Source organism: Chiloscyllium plagiosum, unplaced genomic scaffold (genome assembly GCF_037043375.1).
Source record: "Chiloscyllium plagiosum isolate Xiang-an unplaced genomic scaffold, Cpla_swu_hap1 HiC_scaffold_6, whole genome shotgun sequence".
Lineage (NCBI taxonomy): Eukaryota > Metazoa > Chordata > Chondrichthyes > Orectolobiformes > Hemiscylliidae > Chiloscyllium > Chiloscyllium plagiosum.
The window spans coordinates 107,374,500-107,390,973 of NW_028270144.1; the positions used below are offsets into that span (position 1 = coordinate 107,374,500).

The 16,474-nt window shown below is 40.1% G+C and overlaps 1 protein-coding gene across 1 annotated transcript in view; it reads left to right on the forward strand.

The window, feature by feature from the left end:
• The first annotated feature begins 1,637 nt into the window (after window positions 1–1,637).
• Window positions 1,638–16,474, forward strand: part of LOC122550853 (proteasomal ATPase-associated factor 1-like) — a 47,228-nt gene continuing 32,391 nt past the window's right edge. The window contains exons 1-6 of the mRNA XM_043692196.2: window positions 1,638–1,707; window positions 1,813–1,853; window positions 11,206–11,309; window positions 11,417–11,506; window positions 13,547–13,645; window positions 14,436–14,586. Of these exons, the coding sequence (XP_043548131.2) occupies window positions 1,658–1,707; window positions 1,813–1,853; window positions 11,206–11,309; window positions 11,417–11,506; window positions 13,547–13,645; window positions 14,436–14,586 (535 nt within the window). The 5' untranslated portion in view covers window positions 1,638–1,657. The remainder of the gene's footprint in view (window positions 1,708–1,812; window positions 1,854–11,205; window positions 11,310–11,416; window positions 11,507–13,546; window positions 13,646–14,435; window positions 14,587–16,474) is intronic.

Sequence of the window (16,474 nt, forward strand, 5' to 3'; positions counted from 1 at the left end):
GTTGGAATATTGCGTGGAATTCTGGTCTCCTTACAAGCGGAAAGATGTTGTGAAATTTGAAAGGGTTCAGAAAAGATTTACAAGGATATTGCCAGGGTTGGAGGATTTGAGCTCAAGGGAGAGTCTGAACAGGCTGGGGCTGTTTTCCCTGGAGCGTCAGAGGCTGAGAGGTGACCTTACAGAGGTTTACAAAATAATGAGGGACATGGATAGGATAAATAGACAAAGTTTTTTCCCTGGGCTGGAGGAGTCCAGAACCAGAGGGCATAGGTTTAGGGTGAGAGGGGAAAGATATAAAAGAGACCTAAGGGGCAACTTTTTCACACAGAGGGTGATTCGTGTATGGAATGAGCTGCCAGAGGAAGTGGTGGAGGCTGGTACAATTGCAACATTTAAAAGGCATCTGGATGGGTATATGACTAGGAATGGTTTGAATGGATATGGGTCGAGTGCTGGCAGGTAGGACTAGATTTGGTTTGGGATATCAGGTCGGCATGGAAAGGTTGGACCAAAGGATCTGTTTCCATGCTGTACATCTCTATGACTCTATGACTGTAAAAGGTTGTAAGATCAAACTTCACTACAGAGCTAAAGAATTTGATTTAAATGGAGATAAATACAGTACTTAGGGGCTGCTGTATTATTAACCTTTGACATCACCCTCTGCTTCCTCCCACTAACCCTATTTTGCATCCAATTTGCAAAGTCGACCTGAATTTTTGGGGTCTTGCCCTCTTAACCTATCTTCCATAGTGGTTGACCTTGTCAAAAGCTTTACTATAGTCCATATAAATTACATCCACTGCACTACACTTATCCACACATTTAGTCTCTTCTTGAAGAAGTCAATTAACCTTCTGAAAAGCGAAGGGGATGTCTTTCTTTCATTTGTCTGTCATGATTTTAACTATGGGTGCCAACATCAAACTGGAGGTTGGAGAAAGTCACCAAATATGTTGTCGAAGAGTAAATTAGAAGTCTTTTGAATCTTGCTGCAAAGAATGAGATGTTTGGGAAGAAATGACTTGGATGTGCTGCCATTGGACTGGGGTGGACAAAGTTAAAAATCACACACCAGGTTATAGTCCAACAGGTTTATTTGGAAGCACTAGTTGTCCTGATGAAGGAGCAGTGCTCTGAAAGCTAGCGCTTCCAAATGAACCTGTTGGACTATAATCTGGTGTTCTGTGATTTTTATCTTTGGAAAGAGGTTGAGTACTGTGTTTATCAATTGCAATCATTGCTGGAGTGGAAGGACAATGGAAAATAAAGGCCAGAGGGTGTATAAATGGGACAGGTAATCTGGATGAGTTGGAATAATTGTAGGGTAGCAAGCAATTACAGTAGATTCTTCTGTCAGGATATGAAAAAGAATTAATTATAAGTGGGCCTTTTTTTCCAAAAACAGTTTAAATGAACTGAAATATCTTTTTAAAAATCACGAAATCGTTTACCACGTTGTGAAAGAGATGAAGGGAAAAGGTTTGGAAGTGATCAAGGTACCATGTAAATTCAGGCTGCTCCAAGCACTCTGCGACCTGATGGCTGAGAGCCTCCCAGGGCGTGGTCTGTGCAGCGGGAGGTGGGCGGAAGGGCGGGTGAGGGCTCTTCGCGACAGTGGCGGCGGCCGTTCGGTTTGCGGCAGTGTGGCGTCGCCATGGCAGGAGGCAGGATCTTCATCCAGTGCGACTGGCCTCGAGCCTTGCGGTAACTCTGCCTGAAGGGGCCAGAAATTTATAACAAACATTTTCTTTTTGTGGCTCCTCGTCACTCCTGTGCGGGTATTAATGTCGTCTCGGTTTTATCCCACAGGGAGAATGAGAGGGAAGCGTGGGTTTCCTGTAAAAGACCCGGTAAGGATCCCGAGGCAGAGTTTGATATGTTTTTAAAAAGTCATCATCAGCAACAAAATCCTAATAATAAAGGCTGGCCTGACTGCCCAGTTATGTTTACTGTCTGATTCCCTCCACCTTGCACCGTCCCCATTCTGAGAATAAGGTTTGCTTGCTAGAAAATTACAAAAAAACAAAAACCTCTATTTCTGTTTTTCCCCAAACTGTGAAACATCCCCCCTCCCTCCCCCCAATCCTGAAGACTTTCACTGCCAGTGCTAGGGTATGAATTCACATATTGCTGTTTGTAGAATTACATGCAGAGAAGACAACATAGGCACTTGGCCCAGCTCTCTGAGTCCTTATCCTCCACAGAGCAGTAACCCTACCCCCTTCACGTCTGACGAATTCGGAGATTACAGGATCACAGAATTGTTGCGGTGCAGAAGGAGGCTGCATGGTCGTATTATCAAACAGTACAAGGGTTGAGTCTGTGCTGCCAAAAATATGCTACTACCTACACTAGTACCACTTTACCACACTAGGCCCCCATAGCCTTGAATGTTCTCTGACGGTCAGTTGCTCACCCAAGTACTAAGAGTCAGAGATGTACAGCACAGAAACAAACCCTTTGGTCCAACCTGTCCATACCGACCTGATATCCCAACCCAATCTAGTCCCACCTGCCAGCACCCGACCCATATCCCTACAACCCTTCCTATTCATATACCCATCCAGATGCCTTTTAAATGTTGCAATTGTACTAGCCTCCACCACTTCCTCTGACAGCTCATTCCATACACATACCACCCTCTGTGTGAAAAGGTTCCCCCTTAGGTCTCTCTTATATCTTTCCTCTCTCACCCTAAACCTATGCCCTCTAGTTCTGGACTCCCCTAGCCCAGGGAAAAGACTTTGTCTACTTATCCTGTCCATGCCCCTCATGATTTTATAAACCTCTGTAAGGTCACCCCTCCACCTCCAACGCTCCAGGGAAAACAGCCCTAGCCGAATCAACCTCACCCTATAGTTCAAGTCCTCCTACCCTGGCACCATCCTTGTAAGTCTTTTCTGACTCCTTTCAAGTTTCATAATTTGTTTCACCATTTGTTTAGTGCTGTGTGGTTTTCTGCCTCCACTACCCTCCCAGATAGTGCATTTCAGATCCCAGCCACCCTCTGGGTGAAAAGATTTTCCTTAAATCTCCTCTACATCTCCTGTCTTTCACTTCCAAAACGTATGTCCCTTATTATTGATCCTTTGGCCAAGGGAAACACCCGGTTTCTTTCATGTTGTCCATGTTTTCTTTTTCTTTCTTTCTCTCCCTTTCTTCCTCTCTCCCTCTCCCTCCCTCAGCCCCCCTTCCAAGCCTTCTCTGGTGTGAAGAAAACAAGCTGAGCTTATCCAACCTCTCTTCATTCCTGCAATGCTCCATACCAAGCAACATTGGTGTCTGCATATTTTACCCCATAACTCTGAATATTATTTTAGTTTAAGTAATCAGCTCATGTCTTGAAAGCCTGAATTACACCTGTTTCCATGACAATTCAAGGCAGTGGATTCAGGATCATTATTAAGTGAATATATTTTTCCACACTTGCTTCTCTGCAAATTATCTTATCTATGATCTCTCGTTCTTGATTCTTTTGTGGGAGAGAACAGTTTCTCCCTATCTACTCTGTTCAGTCTCCTCACAAGTTTTCAAATTCTTATCAAGTCTCTACTTAGCTTCTCTCCAAAAAAAGCAAATTATTTAAATATATATGTTCTTGCTTGCCCTCAGTCTAACTATCCAGCCTGTTATTAAATTTTGCTTCAAATTCTGGTACATTTTTGAATTTCACAATTGTACGTCTACACAAAAACTATTCTCCTGACCTCTAATCAATTTGTTTCTGCTGCCTTGAGCTGGAAGCCCCTTAAGTATGTTTTCCTATTTACTCAACCAACTTTTCAGATTTGCTTGTGATGGGAAGAAACTATCTTCACAAAACTCAGTCAAATATTCACTCCTTACAGCAGGAGTGGCTAGTCTGCAATTGCGAATGGGGTCCATTGCGCTTTTCGTTACTCCCTGATCTAGAGCACTAAATTTCACGTTAATGCCTGCCTTGTTTTGAAGGAACACTTTTCTTCCAGGAAACTACACAGTAGTGAAAAAAATAGACTAAAGGCTAAATCATGACAAGCCAATTGTTTTGGAGGGGGCAAGTATGTTTTTTGATGACTGCCTCCATTTCACTCATCAATTTTTGTTCAACCTCAGTATTTGACTTGTACATCCATGGAACTCCCAGGACAGCTTTTTCTAGTTATTTTGGCAAACACCAGTTCTTGGCCCTGACCTCTTAACTGCCTGTTGGTCCAATATTGAGTTCTACCCTGTCCTCTGCTCCCTGTCACACCTTAGTCAATCAATTTGAGTTCAACAAGTGCTATGAATTAGCATTATAAGCCATTTACTCACATTTTATGGAAATAAGCTTTTCTGCTGGGGTGTAATGTTTCTGTATCGATAAACGTAATCAGAATGAAGTGAGTCAGATCGCCTCTGAGCGCAGGATTCATTTCCCCGTGCCTTATTTCTGTAAACATTTTTTCCATACCTTTGAGATTTTAAATGAGTAGCCAAGTTAGAGTATTTTGTGTGATATATTATTGTGAACCAAATTTGAAATGCTTTCATAAGATGCCATCTGCAGTTACAGGCTCAAGTCAGTTTATTAGGGTTAAGTCCTCCATTTTTAAACTTCCATACCAGAGGAATGCTATATGTATGCTTTTAATACTTTTTTACTCACTTGCATGAGCGTAGCTCCAACAGTGTTCAAAAGGCTCAACACATACAGTACAAAGCAATTTGATTGGGACGGTGCTGAGCTGGAAGGCTGGAACTGGGGTGAGGTGGGGGAAGGGGAAATGAGGAAACTGGTGAAGTCCACATTGATGCCCTGGGGTAGAAGTTTTCCGAGGCGGAAGATGAGGCGTTCTTCCTCCAGGTGTCGGGTGGTGAGGGAGTGGCAGTGAAGGAGGCCCAGGACCTCCATGTCCTCGGCTGAGTGGGAGGGGGAGTTGAAATGTTGGGCCACAGGGTGGTGTGTTTGATTGGTGCGGATGTCCCAGCGATGTTCCCTAAAGCACTCTGCGAGGAGGTTTGATTGGCATCCCATCCATTCCCCGAAACATCCTCTCACAACAAGTGTCTTCAATGAATATTTTCTTCAAGATACCCTGCAAAAGCTTGCCAAAGCTTCTTCAAAACACCTACAAAAGCTATGATTGTGACCATTTCTTGAAAGTGTAGAGTTATTCTTTGCACATTAAAACATGGCTCTGAAGCTTATTGCAGACCTGCAATGGTTTCCACATTGTAGGTGTGAATGGAATTTTCTTTGGGGCGCATTGCAACAAGGAACAGGAGTAGGCGGTTCAGCTCCTTGAGCCTGCTCTGCCATTCAGCATGATCATGGCTGATCTCAAGTAGTTGTCTTTTGTCTTTAGATACCTGTATTATTTTGCTTTTCAAAGGAACAACACCATTATTTGAGATTGCTCCCTGGTAGCTTTTCTCCCTTTCTGTCGCAGATGTGCAACATCTTCTGAGATTTACCTTCAAAAGGTACTTGAACCTTCATTTCATTTCGGCCTCCCTTGTCGATGGTGTCCAAAGTTGTAAATTTGTGATCATCACAGCTAATTTATTGTCAACTATAAATGCCACATACTTGTTTCACCAAAGCTGGACTCGGCTGTTGGAATGTTTCAATTCCAGACATTTATCCTGAAAACAGCTCAATGTTCAGCACTTTGTCCTCCTGTTTGTTGGTCATGATGGTCTAAATGCATCTAGTATAGAATCTACCCAATTACATTATATTGCTGGAATAGATATTCTGTGTCTCAGACATAAGGGAGGGTATCAGCACAGTTTTGTACAGGGCGAGTTGAATTGTTTGCTGACTCAAAATGCAAGGTATTGAAGCTCTAATTTGGTGAAAAAGTTTGACAAACCGGTTCTTTGTACAGTCCCAATATCCTGCAATGTTCTAAAGCACCTGGTGCCATTCCCAGCAACGTGCAACTGGAAGATCTTTATTTTCAACCACACAAGTGTGGAAAATCTGAGGAACAGCCAACTGTATCTGAGCCTGGCTTGAAACTGAAGCTCTCCAGCTCGAAAATGGTGACTAAACCTGATATGTGATCGTGAAGTCTTTTGTCCTGTATAAGTGGTTGAAGGGCAAAAGAAAATGTTGTGTTTATGTGAATGCTAAAATTCTCATGGTACTCAGGAAATTACTGATTCATGTGAATGCTAAAGTTCCCAAAGCAGTTTGAGGAAGAACTTCCAGTGCCATGGTCAATGTTTCTCAACATCACCAAAGTCAGGTTTTCCCTAACTGCTTTTGATGAACAATGCTGTGAATAAAAAGACCACCACGTTAACCAATTCTGGACAGTATCTGTCATATCTCTAAAATCCTGCTATTGACTTCTCTTTCAAGACATAAATGTCCACTTTTTAAAAAAGCTTCTGTTACTTGTTCTGAAGATTTAAAAATAAAGTGACTACTTTATCTCATCTCCTTCCCCAGAATTTTTGCTTTTTGAAGACAATCAAGTAAAAATTGTGACAAATATACAATAAATATTTGGGGCCTAACATTTTTTATGGTGACCATTTATATAAATATTGAAAAACAAAGTGCCACATATTATCTCCTATACAGTGACTATATCTCAGGCACGGTGGCTTAGTGGTTAGCACTGCTGCCTCACAGCCCTAGGGACCCGGGTTCAATTCCTGCCTCGGGCAACTGCCTGTGTGGAGTTTGCACATTCTTCCCATGTCTGCGTGGGTTTCCTCCGGGTGCTCCGGTTTCCTCCTACAGTGCAGGTGAGGTGAATTGGCCATACTAAATTGTCCGTAGTGATAGGTGCACTAGTCAGGGTGAGTTGTGGGTTGATGTGGACTTGTTGGGCCGAAGAGCCTGTTTCCACACTGTAGGGAATCTAAAAAAAATCAACTGCACTTGGATGTCGAATCATAAAATCTGCCATTTAGAAGTACATTTGATACAGTACTTCAGCATAGACATTAAATTCCCATCTGACTCTGAAGTTATATTGTCAGTCTTACTGATGCAAAAATGGCCAGGGTGATTGCTTTGTAAAATTATTCTTTCTTAGTGAAAAATTAATGAGCCAACCTGGTTCGTATATTTAAAGTATAACATGCAATATTCATACTGACAGTTTCTTTTAGGTTGAATTTGGAATGCAGGAGAGACTATTGCTGAAAAATGTAGGAATAGTGTGCCAAACATTTAGAGCATGTTTCTTGTTTAGAATAATTGTCTAATGAAGTATGACCTTACCTGGTGCAACATCTATAATCTTTATTTTGAACCAGACTGGTTTCTTTTGTAGAAATTTTTAAAGTTGGCTCTAGATAACCCCATACTTTTTGTTTGAATTTACAATATGTTTCTCCAGCATTGTTCAATCTTTGATCTGTCGAGAGTGCTTGACAATGTGATCGTGATTTCTCCTGATGTGCATTCTATTCTGACTGGAAAAAGCAAGGTTTTAAAGAACATAATACACATAAGGGGAAGTTTTCCCAATTCATTTTTGCATTCCTGTAGTCTGAGTTTAGAAAGCTGATGGGTGATCTAATTGAGGTGTTTTCTAATGTGATAGGATTTAACATGGTAGGTACAAAGAAATCGTTTCCTCTGATGGTATAATGCAGAACAAGAGGGTACTTTTTGTAATTAGAGCTGAGGCATTCAGGAGTGTAGTCAAGAAACACCATATTACAATGTTTATTAATGGAAACCTAGAACTAACCCTGAGAGGCTGTGAAGATTGGATCAATTCATTCCAAAACCCTAGATATTTAGTTTTATTTTGCGTCTTATTGGGTAAGGAAACTGAGGGATTTGAAACAAAGGTGAGTGGATGGATTTGAGATACAGATCAACTGGTGATGTAATTGAATGGTAGAGCAGGCTTGAATGAGTGAATGACCTAATTCCTTTTCCTATATTCCTTTAATGGTAGTAGGCAAGGACTCAGATAATCTATTCTGTAGAATCCAAGTGGAAGAAATCCACTGAGAATTAATACACATCTTTTCAGGAAATTGCTTCTCACAATCTCTTAGCAACCAGTTCGAAGCGTGTACTCTTGGTACACTCCTTAAATTATTTCTTGGAACTACTGTGACCTTACCCAAAAGAGGCTGGTGAATAAATAGTGTGAATAGTTTGAGAGATTTCCAAGACAGAACATTTTCACATTTAAAGATCTTTGGAGCAGTTAGGTGATAAAAATGTTAACTTTTAACTCTCTAGAGAATGTGATATTAATTAAAAAAAAACTCACCGTCTTTGGCTAAGTTCAAGTTCCATTGAATTTTTTAAGAGGGATTCTCACCACAATACCTAGTGGGTTTTCTCTTCCTTCCTTACCAAACCCGACTTGTTACTTACCTATCTCGTCCACTCAATTGCGATTTCTGTTCGATCTTACGATTCTCAGAGCAACTTGCTAGGCAGCAGATATCCAGAATTCAGTGGCATCCCTTGTGCCTGTGGCACCTTTAAAATTCTGTTGTGCACCCAGACACCCACTGTTTTATCTAGTTAGGTTAAAAGTTGCTGAAATTTGCCTAAACCTGGCAGACAGGAGTAGAGCGGGCCCCATTTTGCAGGAGGTCCTGCTTGATGGGATGGTGTCAGCCAGACCTCCTCTTTCCTCAGGGGCAATAGATGAGGCCAGAAGACCAGAAATGCCAGGTGACAGATGTTGCTGCCTGGGATAAAGCAGTTGCAGCCATCTGATTGAATGCCTGCAATGAAGGAAGGTCAATGATCTTCTCCACTTTGCCAGAGTGAATGCCACCATCTTCTGTCCGGTGCCTCCACACTAATTTTATCTCTGCTACTGTAGCTACCTCCCATCAAAGCACATACTCTGCCACTCTTGTTATTGCCTGCAATATCTTACCTACTTGCCTTCACTCTCTCCGACCCCTGACATCTGCAAGTCGTCTGTGCTATCTACTCGCTCTCACCGACATTGCCGTCAACAAGAGCTTGTCGACAACTGTGCCAAGCAGAATCTATAAGATTCCTCACTAAAATAAAACAAAGAACTGCAGATGCTGGAGATCTTATACAAGAGCAGTGATTTGATGAAGAGTCCCTGGACTCAAAACTTTTAACTCTGCTCGCTTCCAAAAATGCTGTCAGACCCACTGAGTTTTACTAGCAATTTCTGTTTTTGTTTCTCTAAGGTTCTTTCCCAGATTTATCATGCCCTCAGAACTCTTGCTGCAGACTTTAGAGTCTGATCCTAACTAGAAATTACAACTAGCCACATGTCAAACTGAATATTGAAGTTTCTAATAGACCATGTCACTCATCAATGTAGCAATATTGTTTTCTGAAGGTATTTTATTTGAACTCAGCTCTTGCAGGTTCAAAAATTTCAGGTTTTTGTCGTAATATAGGAAATAAAGTCTAATATCAGCTATAGAGCATCTTGTTTCACTTTAATTTCCCTCTAAGAAGTTTTATTTTCAACAGGGTGTGAGTCCACAGTGGGATATGATACTCTAGTACCATATTTGAATGGTGGCTTTCTTGTATTGCATGATTATGTAATAATGGGTACATCATAGCTGAAAACTTTCCTGACTCTGATGTCGGCTTGCACTTGCAGCATGTCTTGAATCTTTAAGATGGCAGCAGTATAGACGTGGAGCTTGCCCAGGAGCCTGGAACTCATCTACTCCATTTGCTTTTTACTTTTTTCTTTCTTTCTCTACTTTTTCTTAATGTTTCCATTTACCATCTTATGTTTTTTTAACTTCGGCTGAAGTTGTATTCTCCTGGATCGGGCCCAGCATAGAGGAGGCTTCCAGCCCGATGTACTGGCCTCAGCCTGGGCAGCAGTCTTCCTTTGTGTCCACCTCATCCCAGAGGAGTGGTCTCAGCTTGCCGTAGTGGTCTCCAGATTTGGTATTCTTGTCCCAGCATGAAGGTCTCATCGATGTGTAAGTCTTTGATGGCAGACTCCAGGTATTCCAGCGACCCGGTGTGCTGATATCATCCTGTCCCAGCGTTGAGATCTCGTCCTGGTGTGTGGCATTGAGATCTTATATTCCAGCCTGAAGCGATGGTCTCCCGTTGTGGTAACCTTGACTCAGAGGGGCAATCTTGTCTTGCGTGGCAGTCTCCAGCTTTGGTAGTTTTGACCTGGCGTGAAGGTCTCGTCAGTGTGGAAATTGTCTTTGGCAGCAGCTTCCTGATATTCCAGCGTTCTCCATCTTATTGGACTCTTCCCAGAACTGAAATTGATCTGAGATGACTGTCTTAATTTTTACTTATGAATTCATGATGCCATGGTATGGCGACTTATAAAACATTCACCTTTTTGTTGTAAAAATACACATGACAAAAAGTTGTTATTTTATTCTATTCAGCAGGAAATTTGGGATAATCTTGTATTATTACCACTTGCACCATTGCAGTCCTCATTTACAACATAATCAGCACCTTTGTGACCACCTTAGCTGGAATTGGTTCACTCATTTTAGTTCATAAATTGTGTCTGTAATCTTCATAATTTGCATGGACTATTGCCACACTATGCAGTATGTTAATCCACTTACTATGGGCATAAATTATTTGGACTTCTAATTTCAAAAGTATGTTCAATCAGAGCTCAGTTTCTTTGAAATATGTGCTGACTTTTTAGAGACAGATGCATAAACAGCGCACACAAGCACTTTGAAGAGCTTTTACATTATAAAGCTAACATTCTAAGTGAGTTTTACAGTGACTGGCTTTTAGTGTGAATCAGTGCCAGTGGTGATATTGAATCCACAGTAATCTAATTTCAACAAATGATACAACACCTGAAGTTATCTGCAAATTCGTGCCATGATTTGTCATCTTTCCAATATAGGAAAACCTTTACAAAAGAAATATTTTCATTTTTATGTAACACACTTCACAATGTCGAGACATCAAAGCCAATTAAGTCTTTTTTTAGTAAGTGTTATAGAAGTGCAATTGCTGTTGTAAGAAAGCATTTCAGCAATGACCATAGTGAGGTACCACAGTCATCTGTGCAATGGGATAAATATTGGCCAGAAAACAAGGGAGAACTTCCCTGCTATTTGAAATTCATGAAGAAGTCTACTTCAGGTCAACCTGAGAGGATAGATGGGCCTCCATTTAACATCTCATCTGAACAACAGAGATTTCAAAAGGTGGTGATTTACTTGTTGTTGATATCCCCCACTAATGTTATAATTATAATTAACAACAACATGGTATAATGTCCATTTCTAATTTAGGAGCAACTACTTTATATGGCTGTATAAAGTGTCAAGGAGTTGGTAAAGATGGGGTCCCAGTGGTAACAGCTTCAGAAGGGTTTGAAGTGGCAGAGATTACAAAGGTGAGATCTTCCTCCATATATTATTTTTGTTGTTATTGCCATCTGTGAAAATGTAGCATTTAGACATTGAAAAATTCAGTTTTTTAGAATTTTTATTTTCGTTGCAGAAGAGTATTCTAATCTCCTGTCCTGATGGGAATGCAGCCTCAAAGTTTCTTATGCCTTATACATCCTTTTCTAGAATACACACTAAAAGTGTAAGTCTGTTTTTTTTAATTGTTTTGTGTAAGCTGAATAATGTTGACATCTTTCCTGAAGTAAGCATTTTTAGAAGTGCGATCATTGTAGGAGGAAAAATTGCAGTTTTCAAATTGACTTGTTTGCATAGCATCCTAATTTTTATGTTCAATTAGGTGTTACATCACAAAGGTTATCTCTTATGTACTGATGTCTGCTGATAATTTAGAGAATATTTTAGTTAATTCCCAGCGCTAAAATAGTAAAAGTTAAAAATCTCACAACACCAGGTTGTAGTCCAACAGGTAGCTGATTAAGGAGCAGTGCTTCGAAAGCTAGTGCTTCCAAATAAATCTGTTGGACTATAAACTGGTGTCGTGTGATTTTTAACTTTGTCCATCACAGTCCAACACCGGCTCCTCCACAGCATAAAATAGTAAATGTAGCCTAAAGTAGACTTGGCTATGCAATCAAAATAACTATCTGTTCATAGATCTGAAAACTAACTCTGACGCCACTATTCAAAGTGAACATGATCTAAGAATTCATAGACAATTTCTTTTACAAATGATTGTTTACCAGGCATTTCCTAGCCTGTCCTGGTTAATGGATCTTGATCTATGATTGCACATTGTTACTAAAGCTAGAATTTTAGATCTGTAATTTATTAAATGTCATCCAGTTAAAACTACAAATAATTTTTTTCAGTGAAGGCATATTTTTAGAATTCATTTGGTTCCCAAGTTCCCTGAAATGTTGTCCTCTTGCTACATGAAAGTAGCAGCTCATGCTGGTGTCCAGTTCTATAGCATCACCAGCTTCTTACTTAAGTGAATACAATCCACATTTCAGCCTGGGTGTGCACTAATTTCTGATTAAATTCCATTGTCTGGCAGTTGCTTGTACCAAGTTTGCTGTCAAATCAATCAATTTAGGTTTACTGGCTTCTGTCCATTAATCATGGCTCACCAAACATGGAGTCCCTCTTATCTTGCCCTCCTGCATGCATTTGCTCCTGATACAGCCTCTTGATTGCCCAGATGTTAGGAAGGGCGCGGAGTGCTGCCATCTCATCAGCTCGTGCAGGATCTCTCTTGTCACTTGTGACAAATGAACAAAATTATAAATAATTAGATTAGATTTAGATTAGATTACAGTGTGGAAACAGGCCCTTCGGCCCAACAAGTCCACACCGACCCGTCGAAGCGCAACCCACCCATACCCCTACATTTACCCCTTACCTAACACTACGGGCAATTTAGCATGGCCAATTCACCTGACCTGCACATCTTTGAACTGTGGGAGGAAACCGGAGCACCCGGAGGAAACCCATGCAGACATGGGGAGAACGTGCAAACTCCACACAGTCAGTCGCTTGAGGCGAGAATTGAACCCTGGTCTCAGGCGCTGTGAGGCAGCAGTGCTAATCACTGTGCCACCGTACCGCCACCACTGTGCCACCGTACCGCCCCACTGTGCCACTGTGTAGTTATGAAGAACAATAAATTAATTTGAAGCTATATTCTAAGCCATACTAAGTGAACAGTAATCTAATCTGGTCTTCATGTGCTCATTATTCTATTTCCCCCTCCAGATTTTGAACTTTGTTCCAGGATAGAGCGAGAAACCTTCCTTGATTTTTGATGTTGCAATCTCCCACAGTTTTATCCCCTGCCCCTCTCCCACTTCCATTAAACCTTTATAAGTCACTATGAGGCACATATCAGCAAATCCTTTTGTCCCCCATGTTGAAATATCTAGCCACTCTTGAGCAATTCATCGCAACAGCATGCTGTCAAGTAATAAGTTGAAGTAATGGAAGCTGGAAGGTATTCCCCTGCAGTTAAACTGGTTTGAAAATATCATGTGTAGGTCCTAATTGTTCATAAGTCATAGACATTTTTGTTTGTAAAATTTTATTAAAAACAGTTTTGAGTTATGGAAAATAGATTCTGGTGTTTATACAAGACACTGATTTTGTTGAACCTGATGTATATTTCAAAATAAAATTGTATTTTCCAAAATGCTACACCTTTATCTCTTTTACCCTTGCTCTCTAGATAACCAGTATGGATATTTCTAGTGGTGGAGGGCTGGGTGTATCTTGCAGTACAGATGGGACAATGCGAATCTGGCAAGCCAATAATGGAGATCTGAGGGTTTGTGTATCTATTTACTTTATATGAATATTGTCGATAATTTACAGTAGGTTCACAAAAAGTATAGTGTTTCAATTTTCCTTAAATGCCAAGTAGTAAAAAATTTATAGTTTGAGGTCTGTCTTTGAACAGCTTCTGTAGAAAGATTGTGATCTTATTCATTCTGGTTTGAATTCTGAATCACTCTTTAATATTAAACATCGTAACAAGTTGGATGTGTTTTTTAAATAACTTGAGAATTTCCTACCCAAATTAATTAATGTAGACAATAACATATACCTAGGAGAGATGATTAAGTCATAATCACATTGTAAACAAGATGACAGTTATAACAGTTATATGTGAACCTTGAGATAGGATATTGATACCTTATAATCCTTCTGTTGTAGCTATTATTTTGTATTAGTTGACCCTGTAATGTCCAAGTAATTTAATTATACTTTTGGTGTATTTGTTATGGAATATGCTTGAAACGCCGATTCTCCTGCTCCTCGGATTCTGCCTGACCTGCCGTGCGTTTTCAGTGCCACATTTTCAACTCTGATCTCCAGCATCTGCAGTCCTCGCTTTCTCCTAGTATTTATTATGGTTGCTAATGCAAAGTGAACTGGCAATATAATTAATTAGTAATGACAACCATACTGAAGGGTTCAGTGTCATAATAATCGTTGCCACTTTACCTAGCATCAGGTATTGATCTGTGAGAAGTATCGCACCTGATGTTCCAAAGTGTGTGCAGATATGTGTGTATGTGATTTGGATCTAATCCATTGTCAATTTTAATTTTTAGAGAGATCTGGTTGGCCACGTGTACGACGTGAATTGTTGTAGGTTCTTTCCCTCTGGGATTGTGGTTCTAAGTGGAGGAATGGATGCTCAGTTAAAGATCTGGTCTGTTGAAGATGGAAATTGTTCTGTAACTTTGAATGGACACAAAGGAGGTATACAGAGCTATTACCACAACATTTTAATAAAGAAAACAGTGATGGTATTCTGTTTTACGTGTAACAAAGATTTTGAAAAACAAATCTGTTAAAAACATCGTAAATTTAGATACAGGGTCAGAACTTGGTATACATTGACTGGTTTATCTGGTTTACTGTATTGTATATTTTGGAGCAGTGGTTAATGTCTAACATCGAAGGAAGGAAGATGTTTGTGGTTGTTGGAGAACAATCATCTCAACTCCAGGGCATCAATACGGAGTCCCTCAGGCTAGTGTCTTAGTTGCTTAGGAGCACCACTACCTGCAAGTTACACTCTAAGTCACACACGATCCTGACTTGGGACTATAATACTAATGCTTCATTGTTGTTCGGTCAATAACCTGGATCTCTCTTCATAATAGTGCTGTGGATGTGCCTGCACTCCCAACAAATGCAGCAGTTACAGAGTCATAGAGATGTACAACATGGAAACAGACCCTTCAGTCCAACTCATCCATGCCGACCAGATTTGCCAGAACTTGGCCCTTAGCTCTCTCAACCCTTCCTATTCATATACCCATCCAGATGCCTTTTAAATGTTGCAATTATACCAGCCTCCACTACTTCCTCTGGCAGCTCATTCCATACACACATCACCCTCTGCATGAAAAAGTTGTCACTTAGGTCAATGTTTTGTCTTTCCCTTCTCACCCTAAACCTATGCCCTCCCCTAACCCAGGAAAATGACTTTATCTCTTTACCCTATACATGCCCCTCATGAATTTATAAATCTCAGCCTCCTGATGCTTCAGGGAAAATTACCCCACCCTATTCAGCCTCTCCCTATAGCTGAGGCAGCTCAACACCACCCTCTCCAGGGTCATTGAAGAAAAATGCTGGCTTAGCCAGTAATTCAATATCCCTGTGAATGAACGAATAGTATTTATTGGAAAATTTATCTGCTTTCTTTTCACTTCCTGCTGTTTTTCCTTCCTCCTCTCAGTGAATGCTTCTCAGTGCTAATCTGGACCAGATCAAAAATTGATGAAATTCGGTCAACTATAACTTGGCTGATTGAAAATCAACTTTTAAGCAATTACATTATTTCCCCAATTCCAACACCATTAATAAATAAAATGCTCCAGTATTAGTGGCTTTGCAGGTGTAATTGAGTCATTTAAAATTGTTTCTATCTATGTTTATTTGAAGCTTGTCATAAAGTCTTAACATGATTGTGATATCTACCTGAAACATAAAATCGAAACTGACAACTAAACCCAAGAAAAGTAGTCATTGTTCTTTGAAGTTCTGCTGTGATGCATGCAGTCACTTTTTTTCTTGTTTGTCCCAAGGTACACTTCTCACCATCTCTGTAAACTGCTGAACAAAATCTTCGCACAGTCCATCTGGTTAATCTAAATGGTTAATGTTAACTGTTGTGGCCAATATTTGAGAACAGTTGTATGCTTCTATTCTTTGTAGTGCACTTATATATTTAAAAATTTCTAATGTTTTAAATCCAAAGTTTTCTGGATACATTTTTATTTTTGATTTGTAAAGCATGGTACTGTTCACTGCGAACAGCTTTCTAATATTCTGGAAAGAAAATCCTCAAGTAATTTTCTTATGTAATGACAGAATAGTAATAAATAATTTAAAATATAGGCAGTTGCTACATGTATTTGAACTTGAGCAGAAAGCTAATTTTGCTTGGCTTTTGAAGTTGTCTTTTGAATTTTATTCTGCAAGACAGCATGTATATCTGATGTGTTAACATCCTTTTTTTGTCCTGTCCATTTGAAATGTGTAATCCAGTAATCTGTGAATGTTGTAACATTCAGAGAGCTTGGTGTCTCAATATTAACTACATTCAATTGCTTGCTATATTCGGTTCTACATTGCA